Source organism: Desmodus rotundus, chromosome 3 (genome assembly GCF_022682495.2).
Source record: "Desmodus rotundus isolate HL8 chromosome 3, HLdesRot8A.1, whole genome shotgun sequence".
In the NCBI taxonomy this organism is placed as follows: Eukaryota; Metazoa; Chordata; class Mammalia; order Chiroptera; family Phyllostomidae; genus Desmodus; species Desmodus rotundus.
In genome coordinates, this window is record NC_071389.1 from 12,203,059 (window position 1) to 12,223,280 (window position 20,222).

The window sequence follows — 20,222 nt, forward strand, 5'->3', positions numbered from 1 at the left end:
ATCCTGTTTCTTTCTTGGAAAGAGGTGGAGTTTTCATTGAAATCAATTAAAAAGTATAAATAATGCAGCCATTTTGTTTCAAGAAAAGATAAAAGCAGTGGTTACAAATAAAACATATCTTGAAATGTTTAAGAGTTATATTAAATCTAGTTGAGAATAGGTACTTCTTTTCCAAGTTACTAGTGAACAGAAGGCCAAATACACCCCTGGAAGAAACTAGATTTAAACAGAGACCTCGCTCTTTTTTTCAAATAATAAAAGGAAACAGAAATTACTTGCACAGTGATATCTAAGCTATTTACCAATAACCCAAGGTCAAAATCACTGCCCTTCCTAATATGCTGTTGAGTCTGACACTCAGTTTAACACTCACCATTTGTTTGCATAGAAGGTGCAATATTTCAGAAAGCAAGACCCCAGCTCTTCCAACAGGAAGTAAAGGTTTGCAAAATTCTCTGTGAAAGATAGGAGTAGTGATTAAGTATCTCAGAACACACTCTCTGTTCTAAAACAGCAGGCAAACGATGTGTGCCAAAAGAACAGATACTTTACAACCTAAGTAATACTGGGCAAGCCAAATCCACTACATACTAGAAGTAATTTTCAACAGAAGTAGTTCAGAAACTTCAGGTTCATTTTATGCTTCATGGAGAAGCTGCAAAGGAACTTTAGAATTCCTAATTTTTGCCTTTTTCTTTAACTGCTTCAGTGATAGAAGCAGTTGCAAGGATCAGTCTCACTTAATAATCTATTTATTTACATAAACCCCACTTTAAGCTGAAAGGAGAAAAGCACCTTAGATAACAAAGAGGTGTGAAGCTTAGTTATTAACTGTTTTTAAGAAAGGAAGCCCCCTCCACCTTTTTTAGAATACCGCTGAAACAGAAAGGAACCTATTTTTTCATAGTCTAAATCAGTTCTTCCCAAACTATATTCTACAGGGTACCAATTATCATTCCTAAAAAAAAATACTGTACAGTCAATTAAGTGAGGCAATGTCAACGACACAAACCTGAATAGTTTTTACATTTTGCATTTTACTGTAGGATTCTCATAACCTTGAATGTGCTATAATTTACTCTGTGAATGTCAAAGGAAAGGGATACAGCAGTGTGCAGAGTCTGTCTCAATGAACAATTTCTTGGGAAACACTAGTCTATACAATGTAGCAATAATTTCCTACTCATGCCCAAATTTAGGAATGCCTGAGACCTCAGTTCCTTGTATTACAACCTGAGCATGCACTATACAGGTGTCATGGTCTGATAAGGTGTCACAACACTGGAGCAACGACAGACATAAAAGTCAGGTCAGCATTAAGTTTCCAGGAGCAAAATCACTTTCTAGTTAGTTACATGATTCCGGAGCCAAATCTATAATCATTGCTAACCTCAACAGACCACATGGCTATCATATCCCCATGTAACATTTTTATAGTAAAATTAGAAGTCTTACAGAGTCACAGCTGCATCTAAGACTCTCCAGAGGCACTAAGGCAGTGGTTTTCAACCCGTGTGCCACCAAGAATTTTAAAAATATGCAATACTCTATTAAGTTAGAGGCACTGACCTCCTTTCTCTTAGACTGTCAAATAAAAAAAAAAAAAATTACAGCCAACATAACAATACTTGTCCAGTATGAATGAATCAAAATTCTATTTATTTTTATCAGATAGGTGAAAAATATATTTTTCGGTGGGCTGCAGAATTTCAGTAGTTTATATGCACCATGAGATGAAAAAGGTTGAAAATTGCTGCACAAGGGAACAGCACTATGCTAGAAGGCCAGCTGATGAGTTTTGCATCAGTGTAACTTGATATGCATCAAAAGAAACAAGAACAACTTACATGATAAGTTCTCTCATGGAGATTCCGCCTTCTTTCAACATGGGGGTCACCAGTTCAGCAAGGTACAACCAAATATGGGGAATATCAATGGCCATGTCATCTGCCAATTCCAACGTTTCTGCAAAACTAAAAAAGAACAGGAAAAAAATTCACATGCAAATGTAATTCAAAAGTTAAGATTAAATAAAGAGGTCAAAACTCAGTTGGCAAAGAAATAAATACCTGTTAAGCATTTGCTATGTTAGGCACTGTTCTAGGCATAAAGTGACCGGCTCTTGCTCTCAGAGAGCTTTACATTAGTGTGGGGACAGAGAGAAGAGCACAGACGAAAAAGCATCCTTGCAGACAGGACAACACTCTGAGGCACGGGCTAAAAGCTGATACTCTGAAGAACACGAACTACGGGACTAGGATATCCCAGTACAGACAGGGGTCAGAAAATACCTCTGTAGAGAGGTGACATTGAAAGATTTAAATGATGAAAATGAGGCAGCCCTGTGAAATTCTGGGGGAACAGCTATCAATTTAATCCCACATTATAAAGAGTTCATCACAGTTGAGTATCATATCCTCTGAGTCAGCCAGAAGCACAGACTAAAAACCTAATAAAGACCACACAAAGAGAAGAAAAGGCAAAAATCCTTATCCTTGAGGAGGTTACAATGGGGGAAAAATGGACGGATATAAGAGTCTGACAGCTTTACTAATAACATCATCATTACGACGTGCTACCAACTGTTGTATCTTAAAGAAAAGTTAATGGTTTCAAGCTCTCATGCTATGAAGTATTTCTCAATATGAAGTGAAATAAATGGGATTTGAATATAATACTTATGAAAATAAAATACAAAATATCAGCACAATTTTCCTTAGGCTCAACAGCATAGCTATTCATTTAGAATTATAAAAACAAAGTAAGACTTTGTTAATTCATCCTACATATAACATATTAAAAAGTACAAAAACAAAAGTAAATTTAACTACAGGAGACACATGCATAACTACAAGGAAATACACAGAGTCTAAGAAAAGGAAAGAATGAATGAAGGAGCCACGGACAGGCAGTATTTGTGTTCATATCCTTTCAGATCTCTGCACATAGAAACACCACTAGACGGCACAGTAACCTTTCTGCAGGTGCCATTTCCAAACAGTTCGCAGATTAGCCACTTTATCCAACCCTGGGCTTCAGGAATTCCTAATGCCAACTTTCTGACCCTCCAGCTTGCAATTATTTGTCATCTATTTGTAATACAACAGATACTTGACTATTCTCTCATTATGTGTAGACTTCCAGCTCAGTTAATGTGCTACTAATGGACCATAATCTAGATGGACTCCAGGATTTCTGGGGTAATCACCCTATAATGCCCATCCATGTTCCATGGGTTCGTGGCATAGATTAAGCTGTTTAATGAGCCCATGAGCCCATGACTGCAGCCACTCTGCCTTTCAGCAGTATGTCTACTGCTATTTTCATCCTATATTACAACTAAAAGATACCCGCATTTTTGCCTTGGTTTTCTACTTCTCCGTTAGTCATGGGAGTGTTTGTAGAACACAATCAGTCAAATCCATACTGCTGATAAAAAAAAAAGGCCTATTTGGCTGAACATATAGGATTTCCATAAAACAAGCCTGATAAAAGAAGAGATACTTGTTTTCAGGTTTAAAGTTCCTAAATCCCTTTGTGTGATTTTTCAAAGAAAAATCCTAGGTGTGTAGAAGCTCCCACACACAGTAGTCTCGGACTACTATACTACACAGCCTTTAACAGTGCCTTGCGTAATACACATTTTCCGCTGGCTGAATGAAGGAAACAGCTATACCACACCCTTGCTGCTTGGTATGCAGCGACCATGCCTGCACTTTGCTAGGGTCCACAGGTGGGACTTCAGGCATTCTCTCCTGATTTCAACTACAGGAGATCTACTTTTATTTATTTATTTTGTATACTGAGTTCCTGCCTAAAATTTAATTGAAGAAAGGAGTGCATGGTTAAAAGTTGGAATTTAAAAAATTCAGTGAAGGTCTGATCAGAAATCTGCTAAAAAGGCAAAATAATCTAGTACAGTCAGAAATGGCATTGTCAGTAGCATCTTCCACAATTATGACAACTAAATAAAAATGGAAATTTGGCTGTAGATAAACATGGAAGAAAGAGTAAAGATTTCTAAAAATCACACTGATCAAGGATTATTGTAAGTAATTTTAAGTATCTAGCTACAGGTAAAAGAGAGAAATAAAAGATAAAAAGCCTTCTTACCCTGCAGTATCATCGTCAAAGGAACACTACAACAAATACTATTTAAACTAGATCCTACCTACCTATGTGAGCAAATAGGGTTTTCATTGTTAACTAGACCTCTGCAATTCTGCATTTGAAACTTCGCCTGCATGTGTGTGTAAGCTCTGAACCCTGTCTTTTTACCAAGGTGGAACTGCCACAGTGGCAAGAAAAGTTCCAAAATGCAGTCAAGGAGGAGATAAGAATTTCCTCTCCAGCAAATACTTCTCAAAGTGAAATACTAATATAGCAAGCCTCCCGAAGGACACATATTTTGTGTTTACTGTCGACTCCAATTTCTGCCACCCTGGATTTCATTTCTTAAACTTTTAAAGTGATTCCAATTCCGTGGCTAATAGAGAACTGTACTCAACTACCTTTACTAGACAGTTTTAAAAAAGGTGACTTCTGAAGCCGTGATACCTAATAACTGTATCAACAATGCTTGAAATGCATTTACCTATCTACCTACCTACCTGAATTACATCATAAAGCACTCAGATTCAAGTACTGAAAATTCTAAGAGGATGGCTTGACATTGCCTTTGTGAAGATGAGCTTTATATATGGCAACTGTATGCTCAGAGTTGATACAGCACCTCATAAGGAAAATTCCAAAGGATCTAAACTTTATTTATAAACACCCCGACACAAAGAGCCTACTTGAAGCTTCTGTCTAATCTAACTTAATATATAGTAGCACTGCATGCCTTAAATATGAAGGAACTGTAGGAGAAGTGGAAGATGAGTTGGCTGGTCAGGGCCCAGTAAACTTGGAGGCCTTCTACTTTCTGTTTCCCAGAATCACTGCCTCAATGACTGCTCAAAAGCTGGCACCTGGACAGCAGCTGCGTCTAAGTAAGCTAACCTCAGATGGTCCCCGGCAATGCTGTGCGACAACAGAAACCTTCACATACTAAGACCAAAGAGACAAAAGACTTAGGGAGTTTCTTGGTTCCAATGAGCTGGCCTCTTTGGACAGTGTGAACTACGTATAACTTGGGGTTGTGAAGTAACTGGGAAACGGATCTATTTGCAAGAAGCCTCTTTGTGGATGATGACACTACACCATCAGTTCGTTTCTATCTTAGAAATAATTGCCAGGCCTCTCCCTTTAGGGAGGAATGGGGGTTTTCGTCAAGCCTTGGTCTCAGGATGGCCTTTCGGGTCTATTTTAGTATTAAAAGCGAGGCCTGGAGCCACTGCACAAGGAAGTAAAAATAGAGAAAGATGAAGTAGTTACTGAGACCTAGAAGTGTTCGTTTCATTTTTAGTCTAAATAAATGGTTATGGTTACGGTAGTGCTGCCAGCAGCAGCATAAGCAGCAGCAGCACCACCACCAAAAACAATGAAAGTGTGGAGACCATGACTGCTGACACTTTTTCCTCAACGGAATCCACAAAGGGAAATGTAAATGCCCGAGACAGCCTAGAAACCCAGCTAGCACCTCCCAAGTTCAATTAAAGCTGGTGAAGCTACACTACACTTCCTGGAGTCTTTCTAGATATGAATTAACTTCTGAGCATAGTTTGAAGAGATATAAAATAATAAATAATAATCCAGCATTCTAATTTCCAAAATTTTATGGCGAATATATCACAATATCTAGGTAAAAACCAATTTAGTTATAAACTAGTAATGATAGTTACTGTGAATGTAGTTTCTAGAGGCTTGAAACTGTAGTTTCAAGTTGGCCAGGGGCAGACCTCGATTTCTTTGTGAGGGTGTGGATCCCCTCATTACTCTTACTATTTATACTGGCTGGTTAGCGGAGTGAACAACGTATTTCTCTTTTAAGATTGGGAAACCATCCTGGCCTTAAAGGCCAACAATCACGGCAACTTTTGCCAAAGTTTTTTTATTAAGTTAACTGGGTCATATGGCCTTAATACAGTCAGTCACTGCATTCAGAGAAATCTAGCTTATTGCTGAAACACAACTTTCTAATGATTGTAGGGGCAAGTACACATTTTTCAGAACCTTGAAGACAATGCCCTCTTTCATCACAAACTCAAATGAGAAATTATTGCTAAGTACATTAACCGTGGAACGTAATGGTCACACCGTTCTAAGAGGCTGAGCATGTCTGAAAGATTCACAGTGGCATTTCACCACATGCACACGGACTGTGCAAGAATACATCACGAGCTTGGCAAAAAGACTTATAAGGAGCAAAATAAACAGTGCAGAATTCTTACTGCAACTCCACTTGATGAGCATATCCTCTGAGTCAGCGTGAGATGGGGGATGCAGATCTGACGTTCAGCCCTCAGGAGGTTTTACTTCCTGTTCCCTTAGAGAGTAAGCACTAACAGTGATGACTGTGACTGTATGTTTATACTGTACAACATGGATCCTAAACTAAACTCTTTACCATAGGCAGTTTTAGCCCTAAATATTGATGTCAGAGCCTAAGCCTGGGTGAGATTCTGTGGCTGTACCACAAAGAACCTAATCCATGCGCTTGTGACGATGGCGTCTCACAGAGACACCAGAAATGAGGATCCAACACCAGTGACAGCCGGGCTTCACCAAACTAGCCATCTATGCGAATCATAGTGAAACCAACCTGGAGTAGACTCCATCATTAATGACTTGGAATTACATATCCTCCCATGGGGCTAACATGGACACACAAGCATTTCCTGGCCAAAATAACCAAGGTTTTTGAAAGATTTAAGGCTTTTGGGTTTAAGTCAATTTTTCAAAAATTTTTTTCACAAAGAAAAGTTTTCTTCCTGAAAGAATATCCAAGAGTTTACACGTAAATAGGCTGATGAGGCCTCGGTTTCCCCAAGGTTAAGGGGTCTTCGCTACCTTACTTACATCACAACATAGGTCTAACAATAAGATATTAAAAAAAAAACAGAAGATAATCTTGATGCCCTAGCACAGTCTACAAATGTCATCATACCAACCAACATATTATCAATATTATACATCAACATATTATAGCAGACACACTTTTAATCTATGAAAAAAAGCTAAAAACTTAATAGATAATGTACTTTTAAAATGAACTTAAGGGTCTAATAAATAAATACCACTCTTGAGGAGGATACTGACCCTTTGAAAAAGTCCTGTTTGCTGAGCTTTTCCGACTGCACCAGCTGGTACAGTAGTTGGCCCATGTGATCCCGGGTGATCTGGCTCCTCTCCAGGGTGGACTCAACCCCCACTCTCACGAACACATGCAGCGGGCCCTGGGCATTCAGCTCCTCCACACACTGCATGGCTTCCTGTTCGCACAGCAAAGAAGAGCTTACCCCAAAGCTAGACAGCATTACCAGAGGGTTAAAATAAATTTAAAATCTTGTACTTATGACATACAATTTTTAAAACGTTAACACAGCTCAGTGAAATGCAGGCTGATATGGGCAATGTAAGTCTTATTTAAAAACAAAAGAAGTGTCTTTATAAAGCTAATGTGTTTAGGTTAACAATTTTATTAAAGATCACTCAAATGGCCAGAGTCAAAATGTATTTTTCTATACAATGTTTACCCATTTCATGATAATTTAAAAAACTGAAAATGGCGTATTGTGAAACAGAAATTCAATGTCATGATTCAAAGGCCTTACTTAAAATGGCAACTGAGGTCATTCTGTTGGGGTACGTTAATGTTTACAAAACCTTCAACGAGACAGGTCTTCTTGCACAGGAGATTTAATACGGTTAGCTTAAGTACTAAGAACTACGAAGTTCTTGGGGGGAGGGGCTTGTTAAGTGCTCCTCACCCTGGGGTGATTTGGTCAGGTCCGCTGCCTGTGGCGCTGGGGGTAGCTGACTCACTAACACAGCCCTGCTCTCAACTGTCTCAGCTTTGAGTATAAGGTCCTGTGGTTTCGGCTCTGAAGAGACTGGCTCTTCCAAGGGGGAAGACGCATGTGAGAAGGGAAGCCCATAGCTTTTTGTTGTTCTAGGGTCCAATTAAAAACCCGACGTCACAGGTCATGATGTCTCCTTTGACTCCTTTAATCTAGATCAGTCCTTTCCCTCTTCTTTGTCCTATGACATTGGCATTTTTGAAACATTCAGGCCAGGCTGTCATGTAAAACTGTTTCTTACAGATACTTTTAACCAAAAAACCTTCGGTTTCCAGCTCCATCTGCATCTCATGCACATTTGTGGTCTTCCAAACAAATTATCACTCATCCTCCTAATTTCTACCTTCCAGAATGTTGCTGCTCTCTATTACCTGTGCTTCTTATCCTCGCGGGGTTTGGCCCCATTTTAATAGCGTCATCACCATCATAATGCCTTTTCAGGACGAAGTGGAAAGGAATCCAAGTGTTCAATCCTCAGTATTTAAACGGAAGTGATTAAGTGTCTACCAGTGGGCATTTGGTCACTGAATCTGCATATCATAATACTTCTAATGTCACAGCAGTTCATAATCATGCACTCCTTCCTGATCTTCTCACGGTTTGGTTTTCCTCGTGTTTGAGCGCTCAGCTGAAATGACATCTACAGTCTGTGTGACTGCCCGTCCACTGGCTCTCGTATCACTTACTTTTACTTCTCTGCATGGAGACATTGCTCTTTTGTAGTTGTTTATTTATTTATTACCTGTCTTTAAGGCAGCTTTGTGTGTATTTCCCACTAAAACACCCATAAAAACAGACGAGGCTGCTCACTACATACACTACAGTGTATCTAGGCAGTAGTTCCTGAGATGTGGCCGGCACATTTCGGTACTCAGTAAAGAGACTAAAAACACAGGCTGTGGCATTAGACAAATGTAGGTTTGAATGCTGGCCCTGTCACTGTTGTGAGTTTAGGAGCATAATTTTATCTCTCAACCTTGACTTCCTACTATAAGGTTACAGTGAGAATTGAATATAAAATGTATATAAAAGCACTTGAAACACTACCAAGGACAAAACAAGGCTCAATAAATATTTATTTGTACTACTGTTAATAATAATAGGAGATGTTAGGAAGAAACCTCTTCCTTAGGATGGGCTCTGTAATACCCTGAAGGTACTAAGATGCAGTATAGTTTATGCTCTAGAGCTAGCAGGCTGGCTCTGAATACTGAGTCTGCCACTTATCAGCACTCTAACCCAGAGCAAGTTACTTTACATCTTTACTTCTCAGTTTCCTTATCCATAAAAAGACAGTAATAACACCAGGAAGTATTATGAGAATTAAATAAATACATATAAAATGTGAATAACGGCACCTAGCACCTAGTAAGACCTCACTATGTCTGACACTATTACCTGGTCCTTACGGCCACTCTGCAGCAGAGCTGTTCTGTACATCACAAAATGAAATTCCTGAGTCCTATTGTAGGAACTCCCTTCCACACTGTAGGCCTGATCTAGGACTAATGATGCTTCAAAGGGTCCTCTTGCTGCACTTGTTTACTAAGGTCTTTCTCTCCCTGGTATCTCTAGCTCATCACAGAGTCACACACTTCCTCTTTCAAAGTATCTGTTGCTCACTTACTTTGTACACCATTCAAATTATTTCCAAAGCCATTCTTCACTGCTTACTTCCTTATTGTCTCTGCTCTTCATCTTTCTTAGCCTTTCCTCTTTCTGGGTCTTTCACATTTCTCTACTTTCATGCAAGAAAAAAGCTGTGCTGCTAGTTTACAACAATACTCACTTTCTAAGACTCTAACAAATCACAGTATATAAAGTATATCGTTGGCTCTTTTCTGTTAATGTTCATTTATTTCTGCTGTGTTTTCAAGGGCTTCTGCAAAGTATTCCTCTCCAACTTGCTTATCATCAAACTTTTCCCTACTTCTGAATTTTGGACAATTTCAAAGCTTGAGGTTTTTAGAAGGCTGGGCTATAGCTAACCAAGATGATTTTTTAATTGGAAAGCAGATTATAACTAGGTTGTTAAGGGAACATGCAAACTTGAAAGAATCAATTGTATATGTTAAAGCAAAATTACTTAATATATCTGACAAAAGTGTTTGCTTACTCCAGATCCCTAAATTAGGTCCCATTACACAATCTCTCCTAAGATCCTAAATAGTTCCACTAGTATTTATTTATTACTACAATTAAAATATGTATTTGTGGGGTTATCTATTTGTGGTCACTCTCTGCCACTAGAATATATGAAGTCAAGCAGAGTATCTCTCATATTTGCTAACATCTTAAAATGAAGATGAAAGAGAAGGCCAGGGTTAAAGGAGGGCAAATGCAAAGCTGTGACTTGAAATGTTTACTTAGGCTGTCCAACCCTGGCACATTGCTTTACTCCTTTGTGACTCGGTTTTCTACTTAAGAAATAAAGAAAAAGTAACGTCAGACACACTGTAAAGTTAACATAAGAATGGTGGTAAACTGTCTGTAAAAATCATGAGTTATGGTACGATCACCGCACAGTGGGGATGGATAGGTACCCACTGCTGCCTCCTGCCACGTGACCTTGCGATCCACAGTATCAATTCACAAGAGGGTCCTTGGCAGAAAGTCATCAGAGCTGTGCAAGCTGAACTGTGCTGGACTTGGTCACACACTCTAAGTGTCATCGGTTCACCATGACAACTGCCTTAGGCCAGCATCAAGTTACTGTTTCTGTCACAGGGCTTATTCTATTGTTGTTGTTTTAAATTCATTTACCTTAAAATCATTAATGTGTAGAAATTCATCAATGATAGATCTGGACTTCCTCTCTATTTCCTCTTCTGACAATGAAGGCTTGTCAGAGGCTGATGTTGTTGGAATTTCTGGTTTCACTACTAGTGAGGTTTAAACAAAGAGAGAAAGTAAAAATGACAAAAATTATCATTAAAGTGGTGGGATCATGGTTGATCATGTTTACATGTTATGTCACTTTTTTTCCAGTAAAAGCATGAAAAATAGACAAATTTGACAAAGCAAGACACCTAAAAGCAGAATACAGAAACATTCATTTTAAAATATACTTAAGTAATTTCGTGATCCACAACAATTAAAAGGATATAGGAATATGATAAATGTTTGTAATTAAATCTTTGTGTCCATTTCTGTACTTTGACTCCTCTCCATTGCTTCAATGATGAAAAGCACAGGAGGCCTGCACAGCTGTGCACAGAGCTCTAGCTGCGCTGGCCTTTGGCAACTGCTAGAACACGACGTGGTTCTGCCTATTACTATTTTGCTCATGGTACTTCCCATCTGAAATGCTCTTCCTCTATTCCATACTGTCCCTCCCTACAAACCTATTTGAACTCCTGTTGCTCCTTCAAGTTAGGGAAGCCTTCCCTGATATCCCTCTGTGTCAATTCTAGATAGTTCAAGTGATCCTTAGAACTATGATCCCTTCCCTCATAGCATTTTTCTCAGTTTGTACTTATATGTATTTTGTGGAACTAGTTGATAAGGTTCCTCCTGATGCAGCAGATTGAAGGATGAGAGCAGGGAACGCTTGCCCAGAAGTCACTAGCTGCTCAGTGTGTACGTGCTGACTGGCTAAATGACTGAGACCATAAACATGCATAGGGCAGCTGTGCAACATTATTCACTATACGTGTTGTTTTCATGCCCTATTTTATTATGTTCCCAAAATACCTAACACAGATAGGAAAGCTACATATCCTTAAAGCTGAAAGATCTGAAGTCTGCATCCATTGGGAGAAGACATTTCAACTTGTTTCTGAAATCCATTTAGACACTATAGTTAGAAGACACAATTTACACAGTAAAACAAATTGAGAGTTGTAAAGATGTTATAAACCACCACTATTACTTCAAGATTAAGAATTACAAGATGCTAAAAATGATCTTTCAACTATTTTCATCGCCTTCATCATGACCTCTACTACATTTTGAAAACTTTGTATATAGCAGACAACATTCTCAGTAGTTACATTTATTGACCTGTCATTTAATCTTCACAATAACCCTACACCTGTTATCCCCATGTAATGAACAAGGAACCTGAAACACAGACAGGTTAAACACATGAAGCAATTTTTAGAGCATCATCTGAGTCATTCCTCTAAGCACATACATGCTAAACATACACAAAACCCACAGAGGTTACCAAGGAAGATAAACGCAACAAGACAATCTGATACTCTCTCTTTGGTTTGCCTTGCAGTGGCTCAATGTCAGAATTTCCATACGTTTGAGGGGCTCTACAAAAGCATACACAGTGGGGTGTTATTTAGGGAATGTGTAAGAAATTCAGATTGCTTAACGTACAGCAAGAGGACCCCACCATCATCATACTGACAGAGAAAGAAAAGAATTTACAAATTGCTGAACTAAGGGCTACCTGGGGAGTGAGACTGATGTTACAAAACTATGAGGATGCCCTTTAACTTTTTAAAAAAAAATCCTCACCCAGGGATATGTTTATTGATTTTTAGAAAGAGAGGAAGGGAGAGAGAGAGGAAGAGAGGGAGGGAGGGAAGGAGAGAGAGGGGGGGAACATTGATAGGCTGCATCTTATACGCACCCCGATGGGATAAAACCCACAACTTAGGTATTATGCGTTGACTGGGGAAGGAACCCCCAACCTTTTGGTGCACGGGACAATGCTTAACCAACTGATCCAGCCTGCCAGGTGCTTGTTAAACTTTTAAGGTGCTGCTGAGTGTGCTGTTGTCATGAACTCAACTCAGGCACAAGACCTCCCTCATAGTTTTATTTCCAATATGCAGGCCCAAATCTTCATCTATATGGGTTCATACAAAGTCTCTCACCTGACTCCCTGGATTTGTTCCGGTCAGCCTCAGTGGTGTTCCTTTCCATATCCATGCCTCCTGTGAGCTGTTTCACGGTCTCTAGCATCTCTCTCCGTTGCTCCTCCTGAGACTGATTGTCTAGCAGGTCCTTACTACTGCCGCCCCTCATGAACGTGTTTGGACGAGCTGTTCCAGAGGGAAGGGGCTTGTCATTCTTCTCTCTGCCCATGCTTCCACGACTTAAAGGACAAAATAACACGTTTCAAAAGAAAGACTCCCACCTCCTATGCATTTAAACTATAAAGTAACACTAAGATTTTCTCAAGTATGCAGAATAGTTTTGATAAAACTTTAGATGTGTGAGGCGCCAATTAGATTCTAAGTGTAACTACTTATAAAAACAAGTAAAATCAGTGCTTTAAAGAGAACATTAGGATAGCCTTCACTTTTCTCTTAAATGTTAAAGAGATACCACTTAAAGATTTATAATGACTATGACAATTCCTTGATTTAGTTTTTAAAAATCTTTTAGGACAGTAATGAGTATGTGAACTAAATGAGTAAAAGGGAAACAGAATACCAAACAACATATCACTATCTTAGAAATTATACACGTTATTCATTCAGAAACTTCAAATACACGGAAAATATTTGAGAACCAGGTAGAAGTAACTTTGGAATATCCAACATCACACACTTTATTCATTTTAAGAGAGAATCTTCCTACTTTCCTATTTAGTTGTTGATTCTAACCAGCTGGACAAACAGCTCCTTACCCATGGCAGATCAGAAGCAGCAAATTAGTTAAAAGGGAGAGAAGAGGGAAGAGGTAGAGGCGTAACGACAGTCTAACCACTGTGAAAAAACATACACTCTCAAAAAGCAGGGTCACTGGGGGGAACTGATGTCAGATCAAAGAGCCACGAAGACCCCGACAGCACCTCTGGTGCTCATGACAATCCAGGCCATCAGTAGAAAGCTGACTTGTGCTAAGCATATGTTGTTTCCAGTGGCAAGGGAATGACGACATAGGTTAGAAAGTCTACCTCACCAAACATCACAATAATAAAAACAAAAGTTTGAGAGCAAAAAGAAACTTCAGCTCTAAAGGCGCTTATATTAAAAATTTTGTTCTCTGTCACTATACTACAGTTCCTCATCCACTCTCTGGAGTTACTAACCAACAGAACACTTGACTGTATGAATCCTACAAAAAGGAAAGTAGGAAGAGTGTAGGATACATAGTAGTGAAAAATAAAAGCCAACCTCAAATATAATTTGAGCAGTGTGATAGAGAAGTGTGTGGATGGGCGGTCATATCCTTTAATTCCCACACTTGAGATTGCTAAATTAATCTAGAGCATCCTGAGGCATTAGCTTGGAGAGTCCTACACAGACTCCAGGACTTTTTAAAAAAATATATTTTATTGATTATGTTATTAAAGTTGTCTTTTTTCTTTCCCCTTTATCCCCCTCTGCCCTGTACTGGCCCTCCCACCAGCATTCCCCCACCTTAGTTCATGTCCATGGGTCATACATGTAAGTTCTTTGGCTTCTCCATTCCCTATACTATTCTTACCCTCCCTCTGTCTATTTTGTACCTACCATTTATGCTACTTATTCCCTGTACCTCTTCCCCCATTCATCCCTGCTCCCCCTCCCCGTTGGTAACCCCCAATATGATCTCTATTTCTGTGAATCTGTTCCTGTTCTAGTTGTTTGCTTAGTTCATTTCTGTTGTTTTTTTTTTTTTTTTTTTAGGTTCAGTTGTTAATAGTTGTGAGTTTGTTGTTATTTTAGTGCTTATATTTTTGATCTTCTTCTTAAATAAGTCCCTTTAACATATCATATAATAAGGGCTTGGTGACAATGAACTCCATTAACTTGACCTCATCTGGGAAGCACTTTATCTGCCCTTCCATTCTACATGATATCTTTGCTGGATAGAATAGTCTTGAATGTAGGTCCTTGCCTTTCATGATTTGGAATACTTCTTTCCAGCCCCTTCTTGCCTGCAAGGTTTCTGTAGAGAAATCAGCTGATTGAATTATGGGAACTCCTTTGTAGGTAACTGTCTCCTTTCCTCTTGCCACTTTTAAGATTCTCTCCTTATCTTTAATCTTGGGTAATGTAATTATGATGTGCCTTGGTGTGAGCTTCCTTGGGACCAACTTCTTTGGGACTCTGAGCTTCCTGGGCTTCCTTGCAATCTATTTCCTTTGCCATATTAGGGAAATTCTCCATTATGTTTTCAACTAAGTTTTCAGTTTCTTGCTCTTCTTCTTCTCCTTCTGGCACCCATATGATTCTGATGTTGGAACGTTTAAAGTTGTCCCAGAGGTTCCTAAACTTCTCCTCACTTTTCTTAATTCTTGTTTCTTCATTCTGTTCTGGTTGAATGTTTATTTCTTCCTTCTGCTCCAAACTGTTGATTTGAGCCCAGGTTTCCTTCCTGTCACTGTTGGTTCCCAGTACATTTTCCTTTATTTCACTTTGCATAGCCTTCACTTTTTCCTCTATTTTGCAACCACACTCAATCATTTCTGTGAGCATCCCGATTACCAGTGTTTTGAACTCTGCATCCCATAGACTGGCTATCTCTTCATCAGTCAGTTGTATTTTTTCTGGAGGTTTGATCTGTTCTTTCATTAGGCCCAAGTTTTCTTTGTCTCGGCACACCTGTTATGTAGTAAGGGACGGAGCCTTAGGTATTTGCCAGGGCAGGGCAACTCACATAGCTGCGTTGTGGTGCTGTATGTGGGGAAGGGGCCTGAGAGGGGACAATGCTGCTCGCTCAGCTCTGGGCAGGCTTTCAGTCACTTCCCCTGCTGCCCACAAGCAAACTGGGCCCTTCTGGTGCTGATTCCCAGGTAGGTGGCTTTGTGTACATTCTAGGAACCTATGGGTCTCTCCAACGAATTCTTCTGTGAGGCTGGTAATTTCTCCTTCTGCCTCAACCCCCACTAATTTTTACAGTCATAGGTTTTTTGAGGGCTTGTGTTCCCTCACTTGGAACCTTGCGTTTCCCAGTATGTCTTGCTCCCTAGTTATTCCTCCTGGTTTATCCACACACAAATATGGAACGGACCACTCCACCAGCTGCTGCCTTGCCACGAGTCCTTTCCACCCTGGCTGCCCATCTCAGCCCCTCCTACTGGTCTGGATGAATGTTTCTTGTTTAATGCCTTGGTTGTTGGATTTCCATAAAGTTTGATTTTCTGGCAGTTCTGGTTATTTTTTGTTTTTAAATTTGTTGTTGTCCTTCTTTTGGTTGTGCAGAGCGGCAAAGTGTATCTACCTACACCTCTGTCTTGGCAGGAAGTCCTCTCATTTCAACTCTAGGACTTTTTGGGTCAGTCTTTCTTATGGAGCAAACCGTTACATATTTGCCAGACTAACTTACCCTTCCTTTCAACCCCATCCCAAATCTACCACCCAATTTTGTTCTCATCTTGGAAATTATAGAATGTGAAGATTAAAGGGAAAAAAAGAAAGGAAATCAGCCTTAGGGATGATAGGAATCCATCCATAAGGATTATCATCGTAATTTGTGTGGGCATCTGTGTGTGAGACAGAGAGAGACAGACTGACAGACAGACATAGTGACAAGCAGGTAAGTCTTAAGTTACTACGCACACAGACGTCTTACCTGGTTAAGGTCCGCCGGGAATCAAACTCTAAAGGTGTGGATGATGTAGACCCTGAGGGTGCTGGAGGTTGCAAAGCAGAGAATCTGTTTAAACTGGAAGCACTTGACCGTAAGGCATCTATATGTGTTGAGGATTAAAAAAAGCACAAATCACGTGACTAAAATGCAGCATCTAACCCATCTGTCTCCCTAGAGTGGGGCCTGAGACTAGGCATTTGTAACAAGCCTGACAAGGTGATGCCCATCTCCTGGTCCACAGACCATATTCTGATAAGCAGAGCGTTAGAAAGAGGTTATATGGAAAAAAATAATTAGAAATCTTCACTCATTACAATGATTCGGTTTTGCTCCTTTAAGAACATTAAATTATCCTAAGTACAGCAAGGGGGTAAGAGTGATTAACAGGGGAAGGATGGAACAAGGAAAAACAAATAGAGTCGACCCATGAACAAGATTTGATGAGCTGTGTGTCCATTTATACGCGGATTTTTAAATAAATACCTGTACTTATTTACACCCAATTTTTTGGGTGTAAACTCACTTAAAGGTATTTATTTAAAATACCTGACTGGGGGACTACAGATGTGGAGGGATGACTGTCTGCACCGACCATTTTATACAGGGCACTTGAGCCTCCAGGACTCTGGTGTCTGTGGGGGGTCCTGGAGCCAATCCCCCATGGTTACCAAGGTACAGCTGGTGTTTTGAAGAATCGAAAGTTATACATGGATTTTCAACTGCATGGGGTAGGGGTGAGACACCCCTAAGCCCCAAGTTGTTTCAAGGTCAACTGTATTTCACTTAAAAAGGGAATTAATGTAAATGTTATGATCTTATTTATGCAGAATTATGCATGTAGGTTTAAATGAATAACAAATTGTTTTAATTTAAAGAAAAGGTCAAAATTATGTATTAGAAAGGAAATATGGAAAGAAGGTTAATAATGAAGTTTTTATTCTTTCCACTGGGCTTCTTCAGCTTTTAAGATATGCTTCTCCAAACACACTTTACATTTAAGATGTGATGGTCCAAGCGTTGCAGTCTTAAGGTCAAATTTTTCAAAATACGACTTTTGGTAAAATATCTGAAAAGCTATTTTAATCTAATTTTTTTTTACAACACCTGAAATTAAATGCGCTGGGTATTAACATCCTTTTTCTCAGTAATTGCGAGTCTGCCTTTTCATTTGGGCTCCCAGCAGTTTCTGTAATTATACTGAGTTTGTGAACAACAAAGGTCCCTAAGAGATTAAAGTCTTAAAATAGCCTACCTACTAAAATTTAAAAAAAAAAATTTAAAACACCTAAGAATCATTGTTGAGGAGGAAATAATGTCAGAAAGGGCTGCCGGTAAGTTTGGGCACAATTCCTCTACAGATCCTTGACTAAAATCATTACCACTTGATGGCGGGAGTGTCTGTAAGGCGAATGCTGAAGGACCACAGCCAGCTTACCGAGAAGGGACACTCCCTGCTTACCAGTCTCGCTTGCCTTTGCTCCACCACTGCTGCCTTTTCCCCAGCTGCCCAGCTGTGCTTTGGGTACCAGCTGAATTTTCTCATCAATTGTGGGCTGTAACATAATTGACAAGAGTAAATTCTAGGAAATAATCTAGAAGAATGGTTTTCTTTTTCAAAGAAAATTTCTCCCAGACAGAAACAATTTTAGAAACAAAATTTGGATTGGAATGCTGATTTAAGAAACATCAATTGGAGCTGTTCATGTTAAAGTGGGATTCCTGTGGCCTGTAAAGCGCTTCCTTGGATTACAGCTTCCACGCAACACAATTTGAAACCAGTAGGCGGTCTGGAGAATGCACTGAAGTCCTGTAAAACGGTGTGCCAGTTTATCACATGTACGCAATGTCTAATGGCTCCTCTTGTATAATGATACCCAGCGATTTAAGGAAAAAAAAAAAAAAAAGGAATACAAAAATACTACAAAATTAACTCATTAATCCTTCCATATGATTATAAGAGAATATGTCAAAAGACAAAGATTTCACATTTTAGGGAAGCCTAATAGAGCTGGGGCTAAGGATGGAGAGGGGGAATGGGAATAGTCAATAAAGGGGAAAAAGAAAAATGAGAATAGAATGTTGGGAAATAAACTCTCTGTTATCTTTCAGGTTTAATCTTCCACGCACATTTTTGGTGCAAGTGAACAGAATTACAATGTAACACAAATTAAAACACATACAACACAAAAGGCTGTAATACAGCTCTTGGTAACAAAGGTATTATTGTATTCTGGAAGTACTGTGTTACTACATGACATGCTTTCACACAAATCTCTCTTAGTTACCAATGAGTTTGTTTAACGGCTTTGAACTTTATCTAGGACACTTATTTAAAGTATAGTATACTATCTGAATATAGATAAATTAATTAAAAGCAATTTATATATTCTTCAAAATATTAAGGAAATAATTCTTTTTTATAATATCTATAAACAATACTTAAAAAATAAACAAATGTTATTATTAAATACGGATAAAATTTTCAAAGGTACTGGGGTTGATGTTGGGGTAATTCTTTAAACATAAGATCTTGGTTAAAACCCTCTCTTGCGGGAAATAAAAGTGGGCAGAGGACTTCCAGCCAAGATGGAGGTGTAGGCAAACACGGCTCGCCTCCTCACACAACCACATCAAAATTACAACTGAACTATGGAAGAACCATCACTCAGAACCATCAGAAATCAAGAGGAATGGAAATCCAACAACTATGGAATTAAAGAAACCACAGCCATCCACACTGGTAGGACAGGTGGAGACCTGGAATGGGCTGGTTCCACACCCACGTGTGGTGGATAAAAATTCCAGAGGGATATCTCAGGAGTGAGAAGTCCCAACCCCACAACAGGCCCCCCAGCCCAGTGTTCCAGTGCCAGGAAGATAAGACCCCATAACTTCTGGCTATAAAAACCAGTGGGGATTAAGTTAATGGAAGAGACTTCTGGAGTCCCAAGTAGTTCCTCTTAAAGAACCCACACATGAACTTACTCAGCCTCACTCCCTCTGAGCTCCAGCATTGGGGTAGAAGCTTGAAAGGCACCAGTGGCATATGGGGAGGAACTGGAGTGTCTGGCATCAAGGCAAGAGCTGGGGGACAGCTTTCTCCCAGACAGAAATGCGGGCAGAGGCCACTGTCCGTCTTCTGAATGCTCTCTCCACAGAGCCACAGGGCCAGCAGAGGAGTGTCATATCTGAGACTCCATCAAACTGGCTAACACTGTCCCTAACCCTGCCCTGGAGATCCCCTGAGGCTCCGCCTCACCCAAACTGTTAACAGTGGCTTTTCCATATGATGACTGGTATTGGCTTATGCTTTACAATTTCTTAAATTCTCTTGAACAAGACATAGCTGGCCTCAGAGAGCCTCTAGTCCCTGTACCTCTTGCTAAGTGGCCCTAGGCCCAGCACTAGCAGCAGCCAGCCTAGGTCCACAGATTCACTTCGCCTGGAAACCTCCAAGCCCAGCATAAGCAGCAGCCATCAGCAGATTTCTTCGTAGCTCATACAGAGTGGCCTGGGGCGGAACACAGCTGGGGGCTGAACTTTGCCTGTACCACCCAGGAAATCCCAGAGCCTAGACACCCAGTGGATAGCTACAGACCTCGTCAGAGCACCACAAACCTGCCCCTGCACAGCTGGTACTCCACAGAGGGCAGAGGGCAGTGGTCAGTGGTCACAGCCAGTCCTTGCAGCTGACTGGCCTGGGAAAGTCCCTCCCATTGACCTGCCAACAGCAACCAAGGCTCATCTACAACAGAAGGGTGTACTCAGCCCACATGAAGG

General features: G+C 39.9%; 1 protein-coding gene across 17 annotated transcripts in view; it reads right to left on the reverse strand.

Moving 5' to 3' along the window:
* Positions 1 to 20,222, reverse strand: part of EIF4G3 (eukaryotic translation initiation factor 4 gamma 3) — a 271,653-nt gene that overhangs the window by 20,912 nt on the left and 230,519 nt on the right. For 16 of the 17 annotated variants that reach the window (XM_053921191.1, XM_053921193.1, XM_053921192.1 and 13 more), the window contains 7 exons: positions 17,902 to 17,995; positions 16,425 to 16,542; positions 12,794 to 13,014; positions 10,725 to 10,843; positions 7,201 to 7,373; positions 1,848 to 1,973; positions 374 to 455 (listed from right to left, as the gene is read on the reverse strand). In XM_053921191.1, coding sequence (XP_053777166.1) covers positions 374 to 455; positions 1,848 to 1,973; positions 7,201 to 7,373; positions 10,725 to 10,843; positions 12,794 to 13,014; positions 16,425 to 16,542; positions 17,902 to 17,995 — 933 coding nt within the window. The remainder of the gene's footprint in view (positions 1 to 373; positions 456 to 1,847; positions 1,974 to 7,200; positions 7,374 to 10,724; positions 10,844 to 12,793; positions 13,015 to 16,424; positions 16,543 to 17,901; positions 17,996 to 20,222) is intronic. The other variant, XM_045190607.2, reaches the window with a different exon arrangement.